The sequence below is a fragment of the Amborella trichopoda genome, chromosome 7, assembly GCF_054954075.1.
Source record: "Amborella trichopoda isolate Santa Cruz 75 chromosome 7, AtrichopodaSantaCruz75HAP2 v2.0, whole genome shotgun sequence".
NCBI lineage: Eukaryota > Viridiplantae > Streptophyta > Magnoliopsida > Amborellales > Amborellaceae > Amborella > Amborella trichopoda.
In genome coordinates, this window is record NC_142342.1 from 29,643,301 (window position 1) to 29,667,500 (window position 24,200).

At 36.7% G+C, this 24,200-nt stretch overlaps 1 protein-coding gene and 1 long non-coding RNA gene across 4 annotated transcripts; both read left to right on the top strand.

The window, feature by feature from the left end:
* Positions 1 to 7,708: 7,708 nt before the first annotated feature.
* Positions 7,709 to 8,070, top strand: LOC148781321 (uncharacterized). The gene is made up of 2 exons (XR_016059899.1): positions 7,709 to 7,860; positions 7,971 to 8,070. It is a non-coding gene; the product is annotated as an uncharacterized LOC148781321 (long non-coding RNA).
* Positions 8,071 to 9,414: 1,344 nt separating this feature from the next.
* On the top strand, positions 9,415 to 17,926 carry ABCB1 (ATP binding cassette subfamily B1). Of its 3 annotated transcripts, none has more exons than XM_006842983.4 (10): positions 9,415 to 9,831; positions 10,114 to 10,168; positions 10,259 to 10,434; positions 10,522 to 10,722; positions 11,488 to 11,747; positions 12,212 to 12,528; positions 12,678 to 12,901; positions 14,091 to 14,464; positions 15,008 to 15,725; positions 16,337 to 17,926. In XM_006842983.4, the coding sequence occupies exons 1-10, from the start codon at positions 9,418 to 9,420 to the stop codon at positions 17,594 to 17,596; spliced, it is 3,999 nt and encodes a 1,332-aa protein (XP_006843046.1). In that variant the 5' UTR covers positions 9,415 to 9,417; the 3' UTR covers positions 17,597 to 17,926. The 3 variants fall into 3 exon arrangements, with proteins under 3 accessions (XP_006843046.1, XP_020522023.1, XP_088728902.1); XM_020666364.2 differs by having other exon boundaries at positions 9,420 to 9,831; positions 10,509 to 10,722; XM_088872776.1 differs by lacking the exons at positions 9,415 to 9,831; positions 10,114 to 10,168; positions 10,259 to 10,434; ... (2 more) ...; positions 12,212 to 12,528; positions 12,678 to 12,901 and adding an exon at positions 13,349 to 13,913.
* The last annotated feature ends 6,274 nt before the right edge of the window (positions 17,927 to 24,200 follow it).

Genomic DNA, 24,200 nt, shown 5'->3' on the forward strand with positions numbered 1-24,200 from the left:
TTAATCATCACAAATTTGCCACTCCTTTACCTGGTAGGGCACTCAACACTGCTTTTGACTCTAAACATGCATTTCTTTTCCGTATATAATTATATATTGATTAAGTTAGGCTTCATTTGTTTCATCTCCTTTCCCTAGTTATTCTCTTTGCATATTATTTTTTAGATGTGATTTGCACAAGGTGTCAATCTTAAACAATTCAAGTAATGCGCATGTCCAAAGCTCATAAAAAGATATAATTTTGGTGTCGAAATTTCAAGGGTGACCTGAAAAACTACTTCAGATCTAATAATAAAATTTAAAACACAAAAATAATACAAAGAGAAGATTTACGAATACATGAAAATCTTTAGAATGGATGGTATAGATAATATATAACAATAAAGCCATGAGTTTTGTCAAAGAAAAAAAACAATAATGTATACAAGATGTATCATTTTTTGGACTTCAAAATTTTTTTCCACATCCATAAATCATGCAGTAAGATGATCAATAGAGGGTTTTTGAGCATTAGAATAACTTTTTTAGATAGATTTTTCTAGCAATGTTTTTTTTTTTTTTTTTTTTACAATATAGGATTGCAATCTTATATAAACCTTTTTAGGAAAATTATAAATACCCCTTATATTGGACTTTCTAGACAACATCCCCCCAACAAACTTTTTTGTCATAAGTTGCACCCCAACACTAACTTTTTTAATAAATACCCTCAAGTAAAAAAAGTCATAATTTTTAGGATCAAAATGCCTCTCTCTCTCTCTCCCCGAACACCCACATCTTAAAGTTTTTCCATAACACACCAAAAGGCGGTCCGACAATATAAATGAGCAGTTCGGCAATATCCCAAAGCGATCCGACACTGCCAAAGAGCAGTCCGGTAATAGGCCCATGTGGTCCAGTAACAGGACCCATACGGTCTGGCAATATGCCCAAAACACAGCTCAACAATTATTATGTGACAATGTGCACTCGATCCGGCATGTGCCCTTAGTCAGACATATTGTTGACTCGATCTAACTACGAGAATGTGATGTCATCGTGTATAACCAAAAGCATTTGTGTCAAAAAATAATATCTCTTTAACTTAAAGGTATTTACTAAAAAAGTTTGCTCTCCAATTTTTTTTCGTATTTTTTTTATTAACGATGCGATACCCAAGGATGGTTGCCATTATAAAAAAGACTAAGGTTATTTTGGTCAATAGGATAGCTTTGAACTTTTTGAACGCTAGTGCATGCGAGTGATCATGAAGAGAAAAGAAAGAGAAAAAAAAAAGGAGAGAGAGATTGAATATGATGAGAGTTGCTCACATGCATCCCATTTTAGTGAGTCACCCACTCCCCACCCACACCAATTTCTTGTTGCTAATTTATTAAGAAAACCTTGCAAAATCAAAGTTGAGATATTTCATGTAAACCCTAATTTTTTTATGGGTGCGATTTTTATAGAGCCTAGGCTCTAAACAATCAAAGTAGAACCTACCTTCAAATAGTGTCGTGAAATGTGATTTCAATATTGAAAATATTTGTAATAACCTTAAAATATATTTTTATATTTATTTATAAAGCTTAAAACTTCAAAATACAAAATAGTATAGATCGACATATCTATGAAAGCTTGAAAATCTTGAAAAATTGAAAGTTAAAAAATGTGTTATAAAATACACTATTTCCAAAACTTGAAATCTATTTTTTTTCTCATGTCCATGCATCTTGACATCGAGATGATCAATTTGAAGATATCTAGGCATCAAAACAACCACTTTTAGTAAAAATTTTGAGGTAGGGTCAAATTTGATTGTCTAGAGTCTCGGCTCTATATAAACTTTTCCCTTTTTTTTATTTAAGCAACTTCAAATAATTGAAAAGGACAGAATATTCTTTTAGGTAGTATAATAGTATGATACCTCTACTTTAAAAATGGTAAACAGCCGGGGCTCCATGGATGGATCCCTAGGAAAGTCTTGTACAAACCTTGTAATACCAAAAAGTACCCTTGCATTCAAATCCCATGGAAACTTAAATGGCGAGGAAGAGCTTTATGGGAAAGTTCTTTCTTGCATGATTAGCGATTTTAATGCATGTTTTTATACAAAAATGTATTCAATGCATTTTTGTGAGAAAGCAGCTTGGCATTTATCTGGGCGTGACAATGCTTTCCCAAGTTGATAGAAAAGCTCTCTTTGTTAAGGGTGTGGTTTGCATTGTAAACCTTAAAACACCCAATATAAGGCAAACCTCAAAACCGCGCGGGAAGATGCACTTTTTGTTAGAAAACTTGTATTTTTGGATATTTGGGCCTAATGCCCGCATGAATATGTATTCCAAAAATAATGATAGATATATAATACCTTATTTTATAGGGTTAAAAAGATGTATACCATTAAAAAAAGTAACATATACAATAAACCAACTTCTGAATATGAGTACACATAAAAGAAGAAAAATATTGTGCAAAAAAATAAGTGCATCTTTTTATAATTTCCACAATCCCCCTTAAACTCAAGATGTGGTTAAGAGTTTAGACAACCGAATGAGGTCTTAGAAACAAAGCAAGAATATAAAGAACTTGATCAACAGGTCTCCGGAACAAACATGATCGAGTAACGAAAAAAGCTCGATCATCACACAAGATGGAGTAATAAAAAACTTAATCATCGACCAGGATAAAAAAATTCGATCATCAAGCACGAAGCACTTGAAAGAGCCAATGAAATCAGGGGTGCATCAACAAATACATTTAGACCTTAGATACGAAGTTGAGAATAGTAAGATCCAAAACATATCAAAGACTCAAAACACGACTCTACAGAGAGACGGATCATAGAGTCGCAAAACATCTCGGTCGTTGTTTTGTAAATGGTGCAAATCGGGCATTTTCAGATGCCGTTTTCAAATATGGATCTAGATGCGGGTTTCAGATCCGGCTCACCAAGGTCCAACAACAATGATTTTCCTTCATGTTTAGCGGATTTCCCTACTGGTTTCAAATTTAGAGCCATGTGAGCGATCATCCCGGTCCCCAAGTGAGAAAACTGACTCAAAAGACAGTAGTTCGCATGAGATTTTACAGAGAGTCCAAAAACTTTTCACAAGAATTTTCATTCTTGGCCACAGAAGAGGCCTCTCTCTCTCTAGTTAATAAAAAACGTAGTGGCTAACTGGGCCTCAAATTGGAGTAGTTGTGAGACAAGAATTGCATTCCCTACAATCAGATGACTCACGAATTAAGGTTTTAAAACAAAGTGATTTATTTTTATTTGTCAAAAAAAAAAGAAACACAATGTCTAGGGTGTGAAAGGCCTAATACAGGTCTCCAGATATAATAGGGGATGTGTACGTTAAAGAAAGCCGAATTCAATTGAGAAGGCAGAGGAAGCAAAGAAGTATGCAAGAACGAAGCAAAAGGGAAGCATATTTATTTATTTATTTATTTATTTATTTTTACTCTTTTTTTTTTTGGGATGGAGAAGTACAGGACGGGTGATACAATGGGTCACAGAAAGACGGTGATGCAAAAGAGTGTGGACGGAAGCAAAAATTGGCGGGTGATTTTTTGGAGGTATGGAGCGCAAAGAGGCAAATAAGAGGGGGACGTTTAGACAGACATCGTATAGGAATGGATGTGATAAAGATGAATTTGACTTTGATATCATGTTAGAAAACTTGTATTTCTAAATATTTGGGCCTTAAGCCCTCATCAATATGCATTCTAAAAGTCACGATAGATGTGTGTATAATACACTAGTTTATAGGCTTACAAAGATGATACAAAATATAATATGCAATAAACCACTGTCTTAATATGGGTATATATAAAAAGAATGAAAATATTGTACTTAAGAATAAATGCAGGTTTCTATAATATCTACATTGTTTGGCATTGGAAATCTCTACAAAATCTATTTTCCCTTCTAAATAGAAAATTTAAAGCTAAAAAATTGGAGTAGATTGAACAGATCTATAGTTGAAAATCTAAAAACTTGTCCAAATAATACATTGCAAACTGCATAATTTTAAGAACGATAAATCTTTTTTTTTTTTCTTATTCCTACATCTCGAGGTCAAGATGATCAATTGGATGTTTTTCAAAATCTAAACAACCTTTTTTGGCGAATTTTTTGAGGTTCCCCTTGCATCTATAGTATAAGGTTAATTAACTTACATAAAAATTTTCCCCTAGTTAATGACCTTTGTCTATAAGGTTGATTACCTTATGTAAAATATTTTCCCTAAATTAATTACTTTTGTTAGAGCCCTCGGAAAGTATCTTTACAAGAAACAAACTTGGTGGGGAGCAGTATCCCGTTGGGGACAATTGGAAGGGTGCACAATGGTTTATAGTATCCCGTTGGGGACAATTGGAAGGGTGCATAATGGTTTAGATTTCACAGGGCTGTGTCCAACAGCCAAAAATTATTCTCGTATTTTATGTTTTATTTAAATAAGATATTTATCTAAAATTTGAGGTATAGGTATATTTGTATAAATATAACTAAATAATAATGATAAAAATATTTTAAATAGAAAAACAACCAAAATACTCTTAAATCTCTTTTGATCAAAATTGCTGATTCAAAATATTTTTTAGAATTTTAATTCAATTTTGCTAATAAAATAAAGCTATAGCCTAAATCTCATTTTAATATTATTTTTAAATAAAAACTAAAACTAAAAGTAAAAATAAAATTTAATTTTAGCCATTGAATGAGGCTTCTGAGCTATTAAAAGGCGCTTATGCCTAGATGCATTAGACATAGCTCTACGTTTCCTATTGGCTCTGCCAGCGATCACCATAAAACGGAGCTAGCTAACTCATAGGGTTATAGGGGATTGATTACAAATTTACAATGATGCATGTAGGCTACAAATAATAAACTATATGATGCATGTAGGTTAAAAATAATAAACTACAAATAATCGTGGACGTCCATGGTCAACAATACATAGCTGACTTGAGAAAAAAAAAATTTTGGGTAAGTCAAGGGGGAAAAAGGCCCCTTACCCGATATTTCATGAATAAAAAAAGAAAAAAACGCATTATGTTACAACCTTATAGTGGAGAAATTTGCGTCGAATCATGCAATAATGTTGACTTGATCAATTCCTGTACAAAACAGGCACAAGAAAGGTTACTGACGTGACATATAATGTTCTGCTGGTAAATAGAATGAAATTTAATGTATTTTTCTAATTACCAAACTCAATTATTATTTCTTTTTATAGATATTCTCTAAATCATCTGAATCCTTAAAAAAAATTGTTTCATGTGGGCCAGACCGTATTTGTATAATATGCACTCAAAGTATAAAACATCCATTTTAAAGAGGATGCAAATAGGTTGTTTATTTAAAAACAAAATGTAACTAATGGTCTCAATGTTTTTTTTATATAATTATTATTTTTAGTTTTTAAAATTTAGTTATTTTTTCATATTCATAGTCTCCATGTTAAATATTATATATTCTCTAAAAATTAGTCAAATTATATTTAAAATATATATTTATTGCCAAGCCCGCATTTGTAAATGTGCGGGCTTGGCCGCATGCTAACCGCGTCCATCTATAAAAGATAAATCATTTTTGGCAATGTGAAGTTTCCTTCGGGTTTCTTAATATGTATAAACGCGAGGTGGAAGAGATGAATTTAATGTGGAGGACAAAACTTTTTTATGTACCTCCCTGTACAGCAAGCGAGAAACAGAAAAGCCGAAAGTCATTCTACTCCCATAGGAAAAGAATGTTCATTTACACCCTCAAATAAAACCTCACCAGAAATTAATTTTAGAATCTTTAATTTTTTATGATGTAAGATCTTCAACCCATAAATTAACTTCAATAAAAAAATTTCCTAATTGCACCCTCCATACACTTGAAAAAATAATGTCCCTGATTTGAATAGATACCATCCAATTCTTAGATGGTGACTAAGGCAGCATAAATAAACTATATTATCCTGGGATCATAGTATATGCACTTAAAAGAAATTACTTGTGTATCAGACTATCCATTGGCAAAATAGAGAGGATATAGCAGAATCCTCCCAGCTAGATATTTACTCCCCTCGAGTAGCATACCAATTAGAAATATTTTTAATTTAATTTTTTGGGATTTGCTTAAAATTATGGGATAAAATTATTTAAAAAGTTGAAATATTTTAAAAAATCATTAACGAGATCAAATGATAACAATTAAAAAAAACCTTCCAAGATGCCCTTGTTTATGATTAGGAAGGAGGAACAATCAAAATCATTTTAGTAAATTGACCTTAAAAAAAGATCGATAAAAATACCCATTCTTATTCAGGTTTATAAAAAAAAAATACTATTTAGAATTAGTGATGAGAAACAGCTCAGAGTGTTTTTTTGGTTATGTTGCATGCAAGACATTAAGGTGCCAAGTGATAAAAATACCCCTTTGTTGTTTATCATCACTAATCGTGAATAATATGTTCTTTATTTGTAGTTTTTAATGAGCAAGGTTATTTTTGTCATTCAGTTGGGGCCTCATGGTCAGTTGGGGCCTCTTGGTTATTGAAATGTCCTTAATTGTTCCTCCTCAATCCAAAATAATGGCAATTTGGTAACATGTTGGAATTTAAACACTTTAAATGATATTTTCCCTAAAATCATAAGGGAAAAAAAAGGCTTTTAGTTCTAAACACTTAGATCTTACAACATGTTTTCAATTAAATACTAATATTTTATTTTGATGAAATACACGAATATTATTTCTTTGGAAAAAGTTTATATAGGGCTGAAGCACAAAACAATCAAATTAAATCCTTCTTCTAAAATTTCACTAAAAGAGGTTGTTTTGATGCTCAAATATCCTCAAATTGATCATCTCAACATCAAGATGTATCGACATAAGAAAAAAAATAGATTTCAAGTTTTGAAAATAGTGTATCTCGTAACATATATTTAGATGGTCAATTTTCAATACTTTCAAGTTTTATAGATATGCTCGATCTACATTATTTTTTAAATTATAAATTTTATAATTAAAAATAAAAATATATTTTAAAGCTATCACAAAAATTTTCAATATTAAAACCATATTTCTTGATACTATTTGAAGTTGAGCTTAACTTTGATTGGTAGAGCCTCGGTTCTATACAAACCGAACCCTATTTTTTTTTTTAGGTTGAACAACTAGGGTGAAGAGCTAAATCAATAAACAATGAGAAACCTAGGGAGCATATACCCGCAGGAGCAGGTAATGTTCTGGCACGAAAAAGATGGAGACACGAAGGGCATCTGGTGGCGGTAGGAAAAGAGAAAGGCGCTTTGGGAAAGCGAAGCAACGAGGATTACCAACTCCGTAAGGATGCGCACGGAATTGTCAGAATTTGTCGGGCCATTCCACGAGCCACATGGCCCCCTTATTTAATAAAGTCGTAGCCCAAAACTCTCCCCTCTCTAGAGAGAGAAATTCCAAAAGCGAAGAGAGAGAAACAGAGTTTTTTTTAGAGAGAGAGAGGAATAGAGTTATTTTTTAGAGAGAGAAATGGAGTTATTTTTTAGAGAGAAAGAGAAAGAGTGGGGTTCTTCGTCCACGATCTTTTTGACTCCTTCTGGGGTGGGTTGAATTCACTATCCTTCCTCCATTAAAGCGAACCTTCGAAACGAATGATTGGAGCCCAAAATTTAGCAATTTTTTTTTTTAAAACAAAAGTTAGAGAGAGAAAGCAAATCTCAAGTGCATTTTGTTCCTATTTGCAAGCCTCTGATTGAACACCCCTCTACTGGAGCCTTAAACACGCACACACACACAGACTCTCTCTCTAGAATTAGCGTTTCTCTCTCTCTTCTGCGTATCGTACGGTACTACGCTACAGCGAATCGGAAGGAAGTATCAGCGTACGGTCGAAGAATAAAAATTTCTTCTTCTTCCCTCTCCTCCCTCTGTCACTTTGCTGCTACTTTTTTTTTTTTGTTGCTTTGTTTTGAATCTTTTAATATGACGCCAGATGATGGAGGAGCTGTGATTTAACGGTGGATCGATAAAGCAGATTTGACGTCATATACTTCCAATTAGTTGCAGTAAATAAGAATCCATCTTTTTCTTCATCTTTTCCCCCTTTGAATTTCTTTTTTAAATTCCTTTACCTCTGCACTCAAATTAGGGGGTGATCTGAAATGTATCAGAAGCTTTGAATAACTGTTTAACAACTTTTCAGTTTCACTGATAAATTTCTCTGAGTTTCCCTTTTCGCGCGTGAAGATCGTCAGATTGTGTGTTTTTTTTAATGATTTTTATCCATCTGGCTCTAAATTTGGAGGAAAAAGCTCTTGAAATTTGAGGCATTTCTGACAAATTTGGCGGGATATGGTTTTTTTCCGCTATTTTCTGGGAAAATCACCTGAAAGTTCTACGAGTTCCAACATTGGATGATCAGTTATCTTACTCCAATAATTACTGCTTAATCAGAGTATTTATGGTCGAAGTTAGGGTTTTTAACTGTAAGCAATGAAAAATGCCCTGTAAAGACCGCTAGATTTGGGGGCTTTGACAAAAGTGAGCTTTTACAATGGTGAAATCCGTTTTTTGTACTTGAATGCAGTGAGAACTATTTTTGGTAGGTACTTTCTAAAAGATACAGGGAATGTTGTGTCAATTACAGTGTAAATACGCCATCACTTCTACATCTGGTGCCTCCTCCTAATCCAAAAGAGCGGTAAAATTTTTCAAAAAAAAAAAAACCTGTGTTTTTTACTTTTACTTCAAGGGATTGATAAATGGAGTAGGTACCACCAGATCTGGAGGTTGTTTGACCAAATACCGCATTTGATTCACAGTCGAGAGAGAGGGTAGAATCGAGTTTCACTGTTGAGAGAGACGATAGAGTGGAATCCGGTTTCACTATTAAGAGAGAGAGAGTGCAGAGCACTGGAGTTAGAGTTTTGCTTGCTTCTGCAGAAGCAGTGGAGTAAAATAGTAACAGTCCAAGACTTTACTCAAGATTAAAAAAATAAAGAGAAGAGAAAGTAGAGTTGAAATTTTTGGGTTGTTTTACTTGCTTGTTGAGAAAGCAAGGGAAAGGGGTTATTTATTAGAGCATGGAATTGGTCAATATCTGCCTCTAGTTTTTTCACACTGGGATCTTGTTTTGTCGGAGAGGTGCTTTTATGGAGCCTGCGTTTTTTCTCCATAGGCTCTGTCCTTTTCTGCTGTTGCTGCTTCTTCTTCACCTGTTTTGAAGAGAGAGAAAGAACTGCTCACTAACTGTTAACTAACCCTGCTGCTACTTTTTAGCCTCTGCTTCTTCTGAAACCATAGACCTGAAAACTTTGAAAAAAAGATAAGATTTGGTTGAAATGGTGGGAAAGAAGAAGAAACCACAGTAAAAAAAAGTGGGAAAAAGGAGAAAAGGGCTTTGCCCCTGTTAGGTGAGAAGCTTATATAAAGCTAAAGCAATGTCACAAGGTTCCGAGAGAGAGTTAAGGAAAGTAGAGCAGTGGAAATGGTCTGAGATGCAGGGGCTTGAGCTCGTCTCTTCTGAGGTAACAATTAAGAGAGAAGAAGACCCATCTCCTCCTGTTTTAGAGAGGGAAAGAATGGAGACTGAACCAGAGCCAGTTTGTGTTGCAGACGGGGGGAGAGAGAGAAAAAGAGATGGTGAAAAGGGCAATACACTTCCTAGTGTGGGGTTTATGAAGCTTTTCAGATATGCAGATGGGTTGGATTGTGTTCTAATGGTGTTGGGCACAGCAGGAGCTATTGTTCATGGCAGTTCTTTACCTATCTTCCTGAGGTTCTTTGCGGATCTTGTGAATTCGTTCGGATCAAATGCTGATAATCCAGACAAGATGATGCAGGAAGTCCTGAAGGTAAGTGTTAATTGCCCTCTCTCTCTCTCTCTCTGTGAATTAACAGAGCAGAGTGTATGGTACCAAAAAATTTCCCCTCCTATCATTTACAAAGCTACTACTCCTTCATCCTACGTGCTTCCTCCTAAATGTCGTGAATAACATGCCGGATTTCTGAACCAGTTCCATTAACCATTCGGGATCTCCTCCAAATTTGAGTGGTTGCCTTTTCAACTAATTTGATAATTATATTCACAACAGCCATGAATGTAACATTGACAACTCCATTACTTTGTGTACCAGTACGCATTTTACTTCTTGGTGGTGGGAGCAGCCATTTGGGGGTCCTCTTGGGCAGGTACTGTTTGACATTCTTAGAACACTTCTCTGTAATTTTTCATGGTAATTGTCATGAGAACTTAAATATGCAGATTGATTTTTTGAACAGAGATATCGTGCTGGATGTGGACTGGAGAGAGGCAAACGACCAAGATGAGGATCAAATATTTGGAAGCTGCTCTGTATCAAGATATTCAATATTTTGACACTGATGTTCGAACCTCTGATATCATTTACGCCATTAACAGTGACGCTGTTATGGTTCAGGATGCCATCAGTGAGAAGGTGAGGTTAATGTTTTGTTCCTGCAATTTTTAATGCCATACTTGCAGAGAGATTTTATCTGATGGATGTCGTAGTGCATCTGTGCAGTTGGGGAACTTCATACATTACATGGCTACCTTTGTCACTGGTTTCATAGTAGGTTTCACTGCAGTTTGGCAGTTGGCCCTTGTAACTCTTGCAGTTGTGCCTTTGATAGCCATCATTGGAGGCATACACGCCACCACACTCACAAAGCTTTCCTCCAAGACTCAGGATGCCCTCTCTGAAGCAGGCAACATTGCTGAAGAGGTATTAAAATGATGAAAAAAAAAACAAAAGGGGAACTTTTCATTTTCTTTTAAATATTTGGTCAAACTCCTGCTTAGATTGTTTTGGGTTATCTGCAATTGCTTAATGGGTTCTAACATTAAAGTCCCCCAGTTTAGCAGGACTCAGCCAAGTTCACTAAGACTCGGCCGAGTTACTGGGGGCCTCGTCCGATGGGGCGAGGCGAGTTAGGCTCGAGTTTGCTGTACACCCATGCGTTTATAGTTTATATACATATTAATATGTCTATATTAAGTCAAAAGTGATCAAATGGCTTCTTGGGTAGCATGATCGCTTACTTGCCATTGTGGTGGGTGATCGGATCCCCTCACAAACACTTCCCTAATTTTTTTGAGCCCAGTCCTTTTCTTAAGGAGTTAAAAAAAAGGGGAGTTCAAAAATATGCCATAGTAAGGATCAAACCCGTGACTTCAGAATAAGGAGGCAAAGAGCCGTGAACCTAATCAATACACCATTTTATGTTTGACCCAAGAAATGGGGAGGTTAGATACTACATGGTAGCTTTCTTGCCTTTATTTTTATTTTTTCAACTTGGCTGGGCTCAAGTGAGTTACACTGTCTCGCCCGAGTATTGTGCCTCGCCAAGGGCTTTGTACCTTTGCCGAGTCATTTTTATCTACACTGAAGTCCTGCTTTTCTCTGGATTCTCTCTTTTATAAGTTATTGATAGTAAGTCTTCTGTCTTTGATTTTGTGTTTTTTATTCCGAATTTTGGATTATCTGCAGACAATATCACAAATCCGTACAGTTTTTTCCTATGTTGGGGAGTCGAGAGCTTTGCAGGCATATTCCTCTGCTTTGAAAGTGGCACAGAGGATTGGGTATAAAAGTGGATTGGCCAAAGGTCTTGGACTGGGAGCTACATACTTCACTGTATTCTGCTGTTATGCTCTTCTCCTTTGGTATGGAGGTTGGCTTGTGAGACGCCACCATACTAATGGAGGATTAGCTATCTCCACCATGTTCTCTGTAATGGTTGGTGGCCTGTAAGTTGATTCTTTTTCTTCAATTTCCCTATAGTTTCTAATTTTGATTTCTGGACCTGTCACCTGTGAAACCTTTGAGAAGTAGGAGGATTATCAATATATGAAAATGTAAAGATTGTTTTTTTAAGTCTGGACCTACGAAATTATGAGAATTTGATGGATTCTAATTACATATATTGAAATTGAAATACTAACTCTTTGTTCGGTGGATGATCTGTATTGCAACTCTGTGATCTGTCTTTGTTTGTTAATTCCTTTGATGTTTCAAGGCCAAAAATCACAAAAATGTGCAATAAAATAATGTGTCACTATCTGGTCTCTCCTTTGCTTCTTGATTGCTGGTTGTTTGGATTTTTTGATTGCTGCTTTTTTTGGATTTTGATCACTCAACTCTGAGAGAGAGAGAGAGAGAGAGAGAGAGAGAGATTATGTCCTGTTCTCATTTCAAACTCAATCGTGCACAGAGCATTGGGTCAGTCTGCTCCCAGCATGGCTGCATTTGCGAAGGCGAAAGTTGCAGCTGCAAAAATATTTCAGACCATCGATCACCAGCCAAATATTGACCGCAATAGCACTTCCGGCATAGAGTTAGAATCTGTAACTGGTCATGTGGAACTTAGAAACGTGAACTTCTCATACCCAACAAGGCCAGACACACCTATACTCTGCAACTTCTCTCTCACCATCCCCGCTGGTAAAACCATAGCCATGGTGGGAAGCAGTGGATCTGGAAAGAGCACTGTTGTGGCCCTCATAGAGAGGTTCTACGACCCTACATCAGGTAAATGCAATGGCATTTGAAATTACTGATGAGGATATTGAGATTGTTGAAATGGAGGTTCTTCTATGGTTTGTTTGAGTTGCTAGTTATGGTATCGGGTTTGTTGGAACTGTGGATGTTTTACTTTTATGGTTGATTTGTCTTTGCAGGGCAGGTGTTGTTGGATGGGCATGACATCAAGAGTCTAAGGTTGAGATGGTTGAGGGAACAGATTGGGCTCGTTAGCCAAGAGCCAGCTATGTTTGCCACCAGCATCAAAGAGAACTTGTTGCTAGGTAGGGGGGATGCTACGGAAGTTGAAATTGAAGAAGCTGCAAGAGTTGCAAATGCCCATTCATTCGTCATAAAGCTTCCCGAGGGCTATGACACGCAGGTCCTTCTCTTTCTCTCTCTCTCTCTCTCTCTCTCTCTCCAGCCACTTTTCAGGATGCTTCTGTGCTATTCTTTTGAAAATTATTGAAGTTCATGACATTCACGAAGTTAAAGTACTTTCCTTCCCTTGTGGAATTCTTGTATTTCTCATCATGAGTGTCCTCTTTTAAAGTGGTAAGTTACTATCCTCTTGGAGTTTCTCTAATTCAAGTACACCGATTGCAAGGTGGATAGGAACAGAAAATAGAGAGGAAATAAGAAAATAAATCTACTTTGTTTGTGAAAAGATCATGAAAGTCTTATTTTTTTTTATTATCATAGATTCAAGCTTACCAGAGTTTGACTACATTTAGTTCATTCTTTCAACTGCCATTCCATTTTGGTTGCATTGCTGTGCCCCAATATTGGCTGAAATCAGCCAAAATTCAGAATTTATTTTTCTTTATTAGTCTAAATAAAATTTGGTGACCTGCTCAACAAAACAGAAAAACATTTACCCTCAAATACAATCAAATCTCTTTTGAAATTAAATTTTTTGTGCTTTTCTTGCAAGGGAGAGTCTACTTTTCCAACTAGAGTGCATCCTCGCAATTCCTCTTGGGGGCATCCATTCTCGTTCAAGTTCTGGGCAGTGGATATTGGATGTTGAACATAATGCTTCCTATTATTGAGCATAATTTAGTTACCTTTTCTTATATTTTAATTACTTTTTCCTTACAAAGAAAAAGTGTCAGCTGTGGGTGTGCTGATGTGCAAAAGATTAATATCATTCAAGTGTCTAAAGTCTGAAATTTTGAGGCATGAGTTTTGAAGATTGGTCCCAACTGTAATAGAAAAGGATATTATATTAGGAGAATTGACAATTTTTTTTCCAAAAGTTTTTAATCTCTGCAGACTCAACATAAGATTTGATTATGAATGAAAAATGAGAAAGAAACATGATCTTGGAAGAGTTGGAGAAGATGGTATTACTGTCATGATGATTTCTGTGCTGCTGCCAACATAAGATTTGAGTAATCTTCACCACCCTGGTGATTTTTGTATACTGCTCCCAGATGTGGGAGGCCATTTTTTGTATTTGTACAATCTTCTTTTTAATCAAAGTTGACTTTATCTCAAAAGACTATGATCGTGGAAGAGTTGGACCGAGGCAATTAAGTTAAAAATGAAGTTTGTCGCTGTATTTACAGGTTGGAGAGAGAGGGGTGCAGCTATCAGGAGGGCAAAAGCAGAGGATAGCAATAGCAAGGGCAATGCTAAAGAACCCTGCCATTCTTCTCTTGGATGAAGCAACTAGTGCTTTGGATGCAGAGTCAGAGAAGCTGGTTCAAGAGGCACTTGACCGCTTCATGATAGGGAGAACGACACTTGTCATTGCCCATCGTCTCTCCACAATTCGCAAAGCTGACTCAGTAGCTGTACTCAACCAAGGCAGCGTCTCTGAAATGGGCACCCATGACGAGCTCATGTCCAGAGGGGACAGCAGTTCCTATGCAAGGCTCATACGCATGCAAGAGCTCGCACACGAGACTGCTCTCATTAATGCAAGGAAGAGCAGTGCAAGGTACTATTTTCTTTCTCTTTCCATAGATTATAAACCCCACTTTTCCTTAATGGTAAGCCAATCTTAATTTGACTCGGTTCCATTAGTTAGAGACTGTGGACACACTTTTCTTTAATAGTGGGCCTTGTTCTCAAATTGGGTTGAACCACATTGCTCATAAACTATTGTCGTGCTTTCTTTATATTATTAAGTTTGTGATTCGGGCTCGATTTGAAGTTGCTTGTTCCATTAATCATATAAAATATTGCTTGTCGATACCTTCTGGTCATTGGGTCGCTACCAACTTAAATTGTACCCAAGCCTATTACTTGGGAACTGAATTAATGCTTTTTCTTTAATGGTAATTCATGATCTTGAATTGGGTTCATGTCCATATGGTTCAATTGGAAGTTATTAGTTGTAACCTTGAGACTGTGGACTAAAATCCGTGTTGCCTATTGAGAAGGAGAACTGATAAAGAAGCCCCTTTCTAAACCTTGTTTTAAAAGGAATTTGTTTATTTTCTGTAACTTATGATGAGGTTATTGTTTGTTTATGCCTTAGACCTTCAAGTGCCCGGAACTCAGTGAGCTCACCTATCATTGGGCGTAACTCTTCTTATGGACGCTCCCCATACTCTCGGCGCCTCTCCGATTTCTCTACTTCAGACTTCAGTAGTTTATCAGCTGACCCCCACTCTGCAGCATACAAATTAGAGAGGCTTCCCTTCAAGGACCAGGCCAGCTCTTTTTGGCGCCTCCTCAAGATGAACTCACCTGAGTGGGGCTATGCTCTCCTTGGTTCTGTGGGCTCGGTTGTTTGTGGCTCCCTCAGTGCCCTCTTTGCATATGTTCTCAGTGCTGTCCTCAGTGTGTACTATAGTCGTGACAACTCTTATATGAAACGTGAAATCAACAAGTATTGCTACCTCCTCATAGGGGTGTCTTCAGCTGCTTTGTTATTCAACACAATGCAACATTTCTTTTGGGACATCGTGGGGGAGAACTTGACTAAGAGGGTGCGGGAAAAAATGTTGGCTGCTGTTTTGAGGAACGAGCTTACTTGGTTTGATCAAGATGAGAACTTGAGCTCGAGGGTGGCTGCCCGCCTCGCCCTTGATGCTAGCAATGTGCGTTCTGCCATTGGTGATCGTATATCAGTCATCATGCAAAATTCAGCCCTCATGCTCGTTGCCTGTAGTGCAGGTTTTGTGCTTCAATGGCGCCTTGCCCTTGTTCTTGTTGCAGTCTTTCCAGTCGTGGTAGCTGCCACTGTTTTGCAGGTAGTTTTTTCTTGGCATTAATTAGTATTTTGGAGTACTTTTATAATGTATGCACCAATTTTAAAAGTTTAGGTTTAGAGCCCAGGACTCAGTAGAGTGGACCCTGCTTGGGCATTGCCTGACTTAGCATTTGAATGTGGGTGGTTTAGGTTAGAACTAAGCCAAGCTCTTACAATCAAACATTCTGTGCATATTCCTTAAAGAGTATTTTATGAGTCATAAGTGGAGTTTTACTTTTTACCTTGGGCTGAGCATTTAGCTTGAAGCTGAGCTGTCTGAAGCTGATTTTAAGTTCTCAGACATCCATGTGAACCAACATTGAATACCATCGAGTTCTTGAAAACTACAATACTAAAAAAAGTTAAGGATCGAGATTCTGGACATAGCTATTCGTCATCTATCCCATGATATAGTTGAAATGTCACTGGAAGTTGCTTGAAGCAATGGAGTATCTTTTCATTTTTCTCAAGCATCTTTTCATTTTTTATAATTTTATCAGATGCTTCAAACGTATGCTGTGGTCCTCTTTGTAATGATCATCAATGATGATATTTTTCGAGCTATTTCATGAGAGATAAAAGTTTCCATTCTACCGTGGTGTTCTTTTGCAGAAAATGTTCATGAAAGGATTCTCTGGGGACCTAGAAGGCGCCCACTCCAAAGCCACCCAAATAGCTGGTGAAGCAGTGGCTAATGTGCGAACGGTTGCAGCATTCAACTCAGAGGCCAAAATTGTGGGCCTATTCGCCTCCAAACTTCAATCCCCTCTAAGGAGGTGCTTTTGGAAGGGTCAAATTGCAGGAAGTGGGTTTGGTGTGGCCCAATTCCTCTTATACGCGTCGTACTCTCTTGGCCTCTGGTATGCCTCCTGGCTCGTCACACACTCCCTGTCTGACTTCTCTCACACTATTCGCGTCTTTGTCGTGCTTATGGTCTCTGCTAATGGTGCTGCCGAGACCTTGACCCTTGCCCCTGATTTTCTGCGTGGGGGCCAAGCCATGCGCTCCGTATTCGACCTCCTTGACCGCAAGACAGAGATGGAGCCAGATGACCCCGACGCCCTTCGCCCCCCTGACCGCCTACGTGGTGATCTCGAGCTCAAGCATGTTGATTTCTCATACCCCTCGCGCCCAGACTATCCTGTCTTCAGAGACCTTTCCCTCCGTGCTCGATCCTCCCATACCCTTGCCCTTGTGGGCCCCAGTGGGTGTGGCAAGTCCTCTGTCCTCGCGCTCCTCCTCCGCTTCTATGACCCATCTTCAGGGCGTGTTTTAATTGATGGCAAGGACTTGCGAAAGTACAATTTGCGAGCCATACGTCGTCAGATGGCATTAGTGAGCCAAGAGCCAGTGCTCTTTGCATGCTCAATTAGAGACAACATTGCATATGGGCGACGTGAGGATGGTGCAGAGCCCAGTGAGGCAGAGGTGGTAGCAGCGGCAGAGGCAGCAAACGCACACACGTTCATCGCTGCTTTGCCTGAGGGGTACGCTAGCCAAGTGGGGGAGCGGGGAGCACGACTCTCTGGAGGCCAAAAGCAGAGAATAGCAATCGCAAGGGCACTTCTGAAGGCACCGGCAGTGTTACTTTTGGATGAAGCAACGAGTGCTCTGGATGCAGAGTCTGAGAGACGAGTGCAGGAGGCTTTGGACAAGACGGCCGGCACCCGCACCACGGTGGTGGTGGCTCACCGTTTGGCAACAGTGCGTGGGGCCCACAGCATCGCCGTTATCGACGATGGGAAAGTGGCCGAGCAGGGGTCCCACTCGCACTTGCTGGCGCACCATCCTGACGGTTGCTACGCGAGGATGATACAGCTGCAACGTCTAACACAGTCCGCCCCAACCTCGGGGTCCGGTAATCTAATGTAGCAATAATGTGCTTTGACTAGGCCAAATCAAGAGTGAGAAAGTAAGAAATCGGTGGATTTCTCTCAATATATTTTATTGTTCGCCCTTTGGGAAAGGAGCTCAATTTTCTTCTCTGGTTTTCTGTTCATGCATGTTTGGAGAGGTGTGGGCCATGGATTTGGGCTCTTCACGTGGACTGTGATGCAATGTAGAGAGAGAGAGATGAGAGAGAAAAAGTGGAGAGAGAAATGGAGATGTAAAGAGATAGTGGATAATATTGGTGGGAAATGAATGGATGGAATGATAAGGAAAAAATAAAGAGAATGTGAGAGGTGATTGGTTTGTGGGAAAGCATGCGTCATATTGTCCTTATGTTGTACGTGGCTTTTTTGATGCGTAATCATTTCTATTTCTATTGCTTCCCCAATTCCTCATAACCACGCTCACGTGTATCCTATTTGCGTTATAGGTCTTGTTTAATTTATTATATTTGGTCTTACTTATTTGTTTTTACTATTTTCCTAATTTTTTCTGCATTTGATTGATACCATTTCTTTCTCGCACTTTTTACAATCCAAAACAAGGTTTGATTTTTTATTTTTTTTCTACATAATCTTTTTGGCTATAGTATGGGGCGTCCCATCTCCTCTCTACGCCGCATCTAGCCTAAAAATGTTTCTAATGATGGTACACGACCAAATGCCCCTGAAAATTTTCAGGGTATTTTTCACTGCAAAATGATTTATACAATAAAGATTAAAAGTAATACACTCTTGAGTTGTTGGGATTTGACGTTCAAGAGGTAGCTTTTAACTATATGAATCAAACCATCTCAGCTATTTATTCAGATCTAACGGTTGAGATCAAAAATCACATATATTATTTATATGGGTGAGGTCACATGAAAGCTTTCCTCGAATGAAAATTGCTCGTTGGATTCAAGGATATTTACGGGGTACAAGATAAAACAAGAAGAGTTGCTTTCAATATTTTGTCAAATGGCCTCATCAAAGTGTCCAAAGCAGAGCAGACATTGGTGTGCGCCCCACCAACAGGGAGACGTCTGCTTGTGCATGGCAGCACTCGGATGGTCCCCTGCCTCTACTAACACGCATGTAGATATTGCCTTGTCTATTTATGGATTGGTGGGCTACTAGGTAATGGGGTTGGGTGTTTTGTGGGTCAAATACAGCTGAGAAAGGGTGGGGGGTGGGGGGTGGGGGCTGGGGGGGGGGTGGGGAGGGAGAGGTAAACTTCATGTCTGCGCTATTTGATTTAATAATGGTGGGAGCTCCTTAAGAAATGAGGTAAATACACATAAAAGAGTTTTGAGAGAGAGATATATATGTTTGTTTCTTTTCTTTCCTCTTTTTTTTTTTTTTTTTTTTTTTGGGCAGTTTATCATTGGTTGAATCAAATAAAAATAAAAAACTGACAAGAATATACAGAGAGCATGTGTTCGACCAAGCCCACCTGGACTCGCCCGAATGACTTGGGCTCTCAACTTTGGCGAGCCCGAGTTTTGGTAGTCAAGCTTGGGATATTGAAAAAAATAAAAAATAAAAAATAAAATCCAAAAAATATGAAAATTATTAAATATACACTATTTGCATTCCTCTGAACAATCACCAAAAAACAAAATTTGAAAAATACCCAAATAAATTTTTTTTCAACCCAATTAACATAGGCCGTCTGTTTAGTGAGATGCTTAGATCTAAGCCTCAAAAAAAATTTCCTTCCTATATTTTTTAGGGAAAATTTATATAAGGTTAACACCATTAAGTGTAGAATTAAGGTGCATCTCTAAAGTCCTTCCAAAAAAATGGTTTTGATGTTGGAAAACATCTAATTGATCATCTTTACATTGAGATGTATAGATATGGAGATATTGAGAAAAAAATAGATTTCAGATCTTAAAATTAGTGCATCTTGAAACATATTATCTGGACCGTTGATTGTCAAGATTTTCATGCATTTAAAGATCTGCTTGATCTGAACTATTTTTGGAGTTTAAGACTTTATAATTAGACATAAAATAGATTCTCATACCATTCGAAGAATTTTTGACACCAAAATTGTGTCTATGACTGAGTTTGGAGGAGTACCTTACTTTGATTATCTAAAGTTGCAACTTTATGCAAACTACATCCATTATTTAGATGGTTTTATTATCATTAGATTAACACTATTAAAAAAGAAAAAATTGATTTTGAATTCATAAAGGCTTAGATAATAAAATTTACTAGATGGGTGGTCCAGATTTTCATTGTTGGAGGGGACTTATTTTTACCATACATAGGGTGCAAATTGAATTTTATATTTTTTAAAATTGATTATTGGGAAGAAGAGTGTCTATGCAAAATTTGGGGTCTACCAAATTTCAATGACACGGTGAGATAAGATCATTCTCCTTTCTAAAAGACCCTCGGTCACAAATTGAATTTTCAAAATGCATTTTTTACTACTTTTTTTAACCTTGTTTAGATGTGTTTTGTTTCATTTTACTTAAACATATTTTCATATTTTTTGATATTTTTATGTACTTTTATATTTTTTAAAATATTTTTATCATGCCTTCCTCAATTTGGGGGCGAGTTACTTGGACTCAGTCCAGCCTAGGGCCGGGTTCAGGGGCGAGTGGTGCTTTCCGACACTGCATGAAACAAGGAGGTACCATCGTCAAAATGAAATCAAGCCATTGGATATGGCTTTAAGCTCTCACGCCCTTCAATATCCTAAGTGAGTTAAAGATATTAGGAGATTACTGGGGACAATCATGATCATGTTTAGAAAGAGTAGATGCACAGAATGGGAACTTTAAGTTGGGGGTGGTAACGGGTCGGGTTGGATCTGGCCGGGCCAGGACCCGAAAAAATTTATAGGACCCAGACTTGGACTCGGACCAGACCGGAATCGAAGTTATCCGACCCAGACCCAACAAGACTCGGATTTAGACCCTCACATATCGCACCCCATCCAAAAATAAAAAAAAATATAATTTAAAGGGAAAATTATAAAACCCTCCCTTGACCCTACTCCCAACAAATTTTTTATCGTAACATTTATCCAAAATAAACTTTTCTAGCAAATACCCTCCAGTTAAAAAGTTATAGTTTTTAAGACCAAAATGCCCTCTCTCTCTCTTCTAGCACCGACTATTTAACTTTACCCGTAGCACACAAAAAGGCGGTCCGGCAGTATAAACAAGCGGCCAGCAATATCCCAAAGTGGTCTAGCGCTGACAAAGAATGGTCTGGCAAAAGGCCCATGAGGTCCGGCACTGCCAAATAGTGGTCTGACAATAAGCCCATGCAGTCCAGCAACAGGCCCATGCGGTCCAGTAACAGGCCCAAGCGGTCCAGTAATAGGTCCAAAGTGCGGTCCGACAATGTCAAAGAGCGGTCCGATACTTTTTTTAGTTTAATGGGGTATGGCAATTGGTACTTCTTCGGCATTAACTTTTGGTACTGTGCACAAGCCCACGTGAATGTTTGGCCAAAATTAATTTTTTATTTACAAAAAAGGGTATTTTCATAAAAAAAATATGCCTTTTCGTATTTGCTAGAAAATTATATTTTGGAAAAAGATGTGGAAAAAAACGTTTGGTTGGGGGTTATTTGTAATTTTACTCTAATTTATATATATATATATAGAGTGAGAGAGAGAGATAGAGAGAGAGAGAGAAATGATCATATAGGATCTTCCCCCACCCATGTGTGTAGGACTTCAAAGGATCACCATTAAATTTGGCATTTATTTATAGAAAAGTCAAGTCCCACACCATGTGATAACTTTTCTAGAGATTCATGCCAACTTTAATGATGATCATTTGGGTCACACATGGGTGAGAGAGAAGGTCCTATAGGATCATTTTATATATATATATATATAGAGCAATAATCCAATGCAACGGTTGTATCATAATATAATGCAACGACACTTCTAGAAAACCATATTTGTGGTATTTGTATGACCCCAAATTTTGCACACATACTCTCTTCATCTCAATAATCAATCCCCAAATAAAAAAAGTTCAATTTGAACCCTGATCAAAATGAGAGTCATCTCCAAAAATGAATCTAGACTATTCATTTTGTGAATTTCAAGATCTTAGCCTTTATAAACTCAAAATCAATTTTTTTTTTTTTTTAACATTATTCATCTAATGATAATAAAGTCATCCAAAAAAATTAGAAATGAAAAAATCCTTCCAAGGCCTAGATTTAAGCATCTCACCAAAATGAACGGCCTATGTTAATTGGGCTAAAAAAATACTTTCTAGGTTGTGTTTTCAATTTTTTTCTTTTTTTGTAATTGTTCATTAGAATGAAAAGAGTGTATATTTCAAAATTTGAATCAAACAAATGGCCATAAGATGGTTTTTTAATGTTGTTTCATCATATTAGTACACAACAGTTGCATGATATCATTGCTTATATATATATATATATATATATATATATATATATATATAGGGTGCGGTTTTTATAGAGCCGAGGCTCTAAACAATTAAAGTAAAGCCCACCTTCAAATAGTGTCAAAAAATACGATTTTAATGCTGGAATTCTTGATGATAACTATATTTTCATATTTAATCATAAAATTTAAAGCCTAATAAATAATGTAGATCGAGCAAATCCATGAAAACTTGAAAATTTTGAAAATTGATGGTCCAAAGATGCGTTACAAGATGCACATTTTCCAAAACTTGAAATCCAATTTTTTCTACTGTCCATACATCTTGATATCGAGATGATCAATTTGAAGATATTTGGGCATCAAAACAACTTCTTCTAGTGAAATTTTTGAGGTGGGCTATACTTTGATTGTTTAGAGCCTCAATTGTATACAAACTTTTTCCTTATTTATTTTATGTTAAATATATATATATATATATATTATAATTTTAATCTATAGTTATATTTATTTAAATATTAATAAAATATCAAATATTAAACCTTATTTAAATATTAACACGATTTGAATCGGGTTTCAATGGACCTAGATCCAGACTCAAATAGTGTTCAGGTCCAAGATTTGAACCTGGAACCTACCCACTGGATCCAATTTTTGGACCCATACTGGGACTGGGTCGGGTCCTGGATCAGGTCATTGTCCATTGCGACCCCTGCTTTAAGTTTCCGTAAAAAAGAATTTCTCCAAAAGGAGACATCTAGAAACCACTGCAATGGAATGTTATAAGACAAGGATACATTAAATTATACTGGAAATTTAAGTATACGTAACCACGAGAGGTTAAAGGACAAAGCCTATCAAGATGTTTACCATTTTTATTTGTCAAAAAAAGAAAAGAAAAAGATGTTTACCATTTTGCCTAAAAATATAGGGGATGGCCGGATGGGGAAATAATGGTCAATGCCGCGACAATTCTTGAGGCTTGGCGGGAAAAAGTTACTTTTTCATCAAAAGTTCCAATTCGCTTTCTCGTGAAGTGGTGTACCCACCCCATTAAATCATAATCTTGGGGCATTTATATATGGCAAAAAAGTTAGGAAAATGTTCATATAAGGTTGCAACCTTAAAATGTAGAATTACTATGCACCTTAAAAATCAATTGGAAAATGTTGATTCAATATTGAAAAACCCTCTAGTTGATCATCTGGACATTGCGATGTATGAATATGAAACAAAAAAATACATTATGAGACCCAAAAATAGTACACGTTGCAACACATTTATCTAGATTGTCCAATTTCAATATTTTCATATATTTATAGATCTACTTGATTTTAACTATTTTTTTACTTTTAAATTTATAATTAGATATGAAATTAAATTTTTAAATAATCTTAAGAATGTTTTACACCAAAATTACATGTTATAATAAAATTTGGAGGTGCACGTTAATTGGATTGTTTAAGGTTGCAACCTCATAGAAACCACACCGTGACTGCAACCCTATCAAAATAAGTAAATCCTCACCTTATAACTCACCAAAAACTGCAAGTCAAGCATTGGAAAATCTTTGTATGGATCATCTCGCCTTGAAAATTATGGTTGTGGAAAAAAATGGGATTTCAATATCTAAAAGGCAAAGTATAGAATGAGACTATTTACCTTTGGTACAAGGTGAGATATTAATCTTGGCCATTGAATGTGAAACTAGGTGACTGCAATTATTTTATTGACCATGCTCAAACTTCAAAAGAAATTTTCTCGAACTTTGTGATACATCCTACCAAACTTCACATCACATGGTTGTAAGTAATTGTGACCACCTTGTATCAAAAGAAAATAGTCTCATTATATACAATCCATATATAAAAATAGTTTATATTGCAACAAATTATCTAGACCGTCCATTTTACCGTTAGAAAAACGTTTTCATGGAGCTTCCAGATCTGCACTATTTTTTAAGTTTCAAAATTTATTGTCAGTGTTAAAAATTGATTTTAGAGCTATCATAGAGATTTGCATTGCCAAATACTTTTCGGATGAGGATTTGAAGTGAGGCTTTATTTTGTTGTTATAAAGTTATATATATATATAAATATATATATATATATATATATATATATATATATATATATATATATATATATATATATATGGCAAGCTTTATATGCTTTTACTACAATATAGAAGTTGTATCCTCCCCGTTATT

Excerpts from the sequence above, each read along its gene's own strand:
- ABCB1 (XM_006842983.4), top strand. The coding sequence starts at position 9,418 with ATGTCACAAGGTTCCGAGAGAGAGTTAAGGAAAGTAGAGCAGTGGAAA. Across the intron at positions 12,902-14,090 it reads CCGAGGGCTATGACACGCAG|GTTGGAGAGAGAGGGGTGCA; the intron begins GTCCTTCTCTTT and ends CTGTATTTACAG. Across the intron at positions 14,465-15,007 it reads GCAAGGAAGAGCAGTGCAAG|ACCTTCAAGTGCCCGGAACT; the intron begins GTACTATTTTCT and ends TTTATGCCTTAG.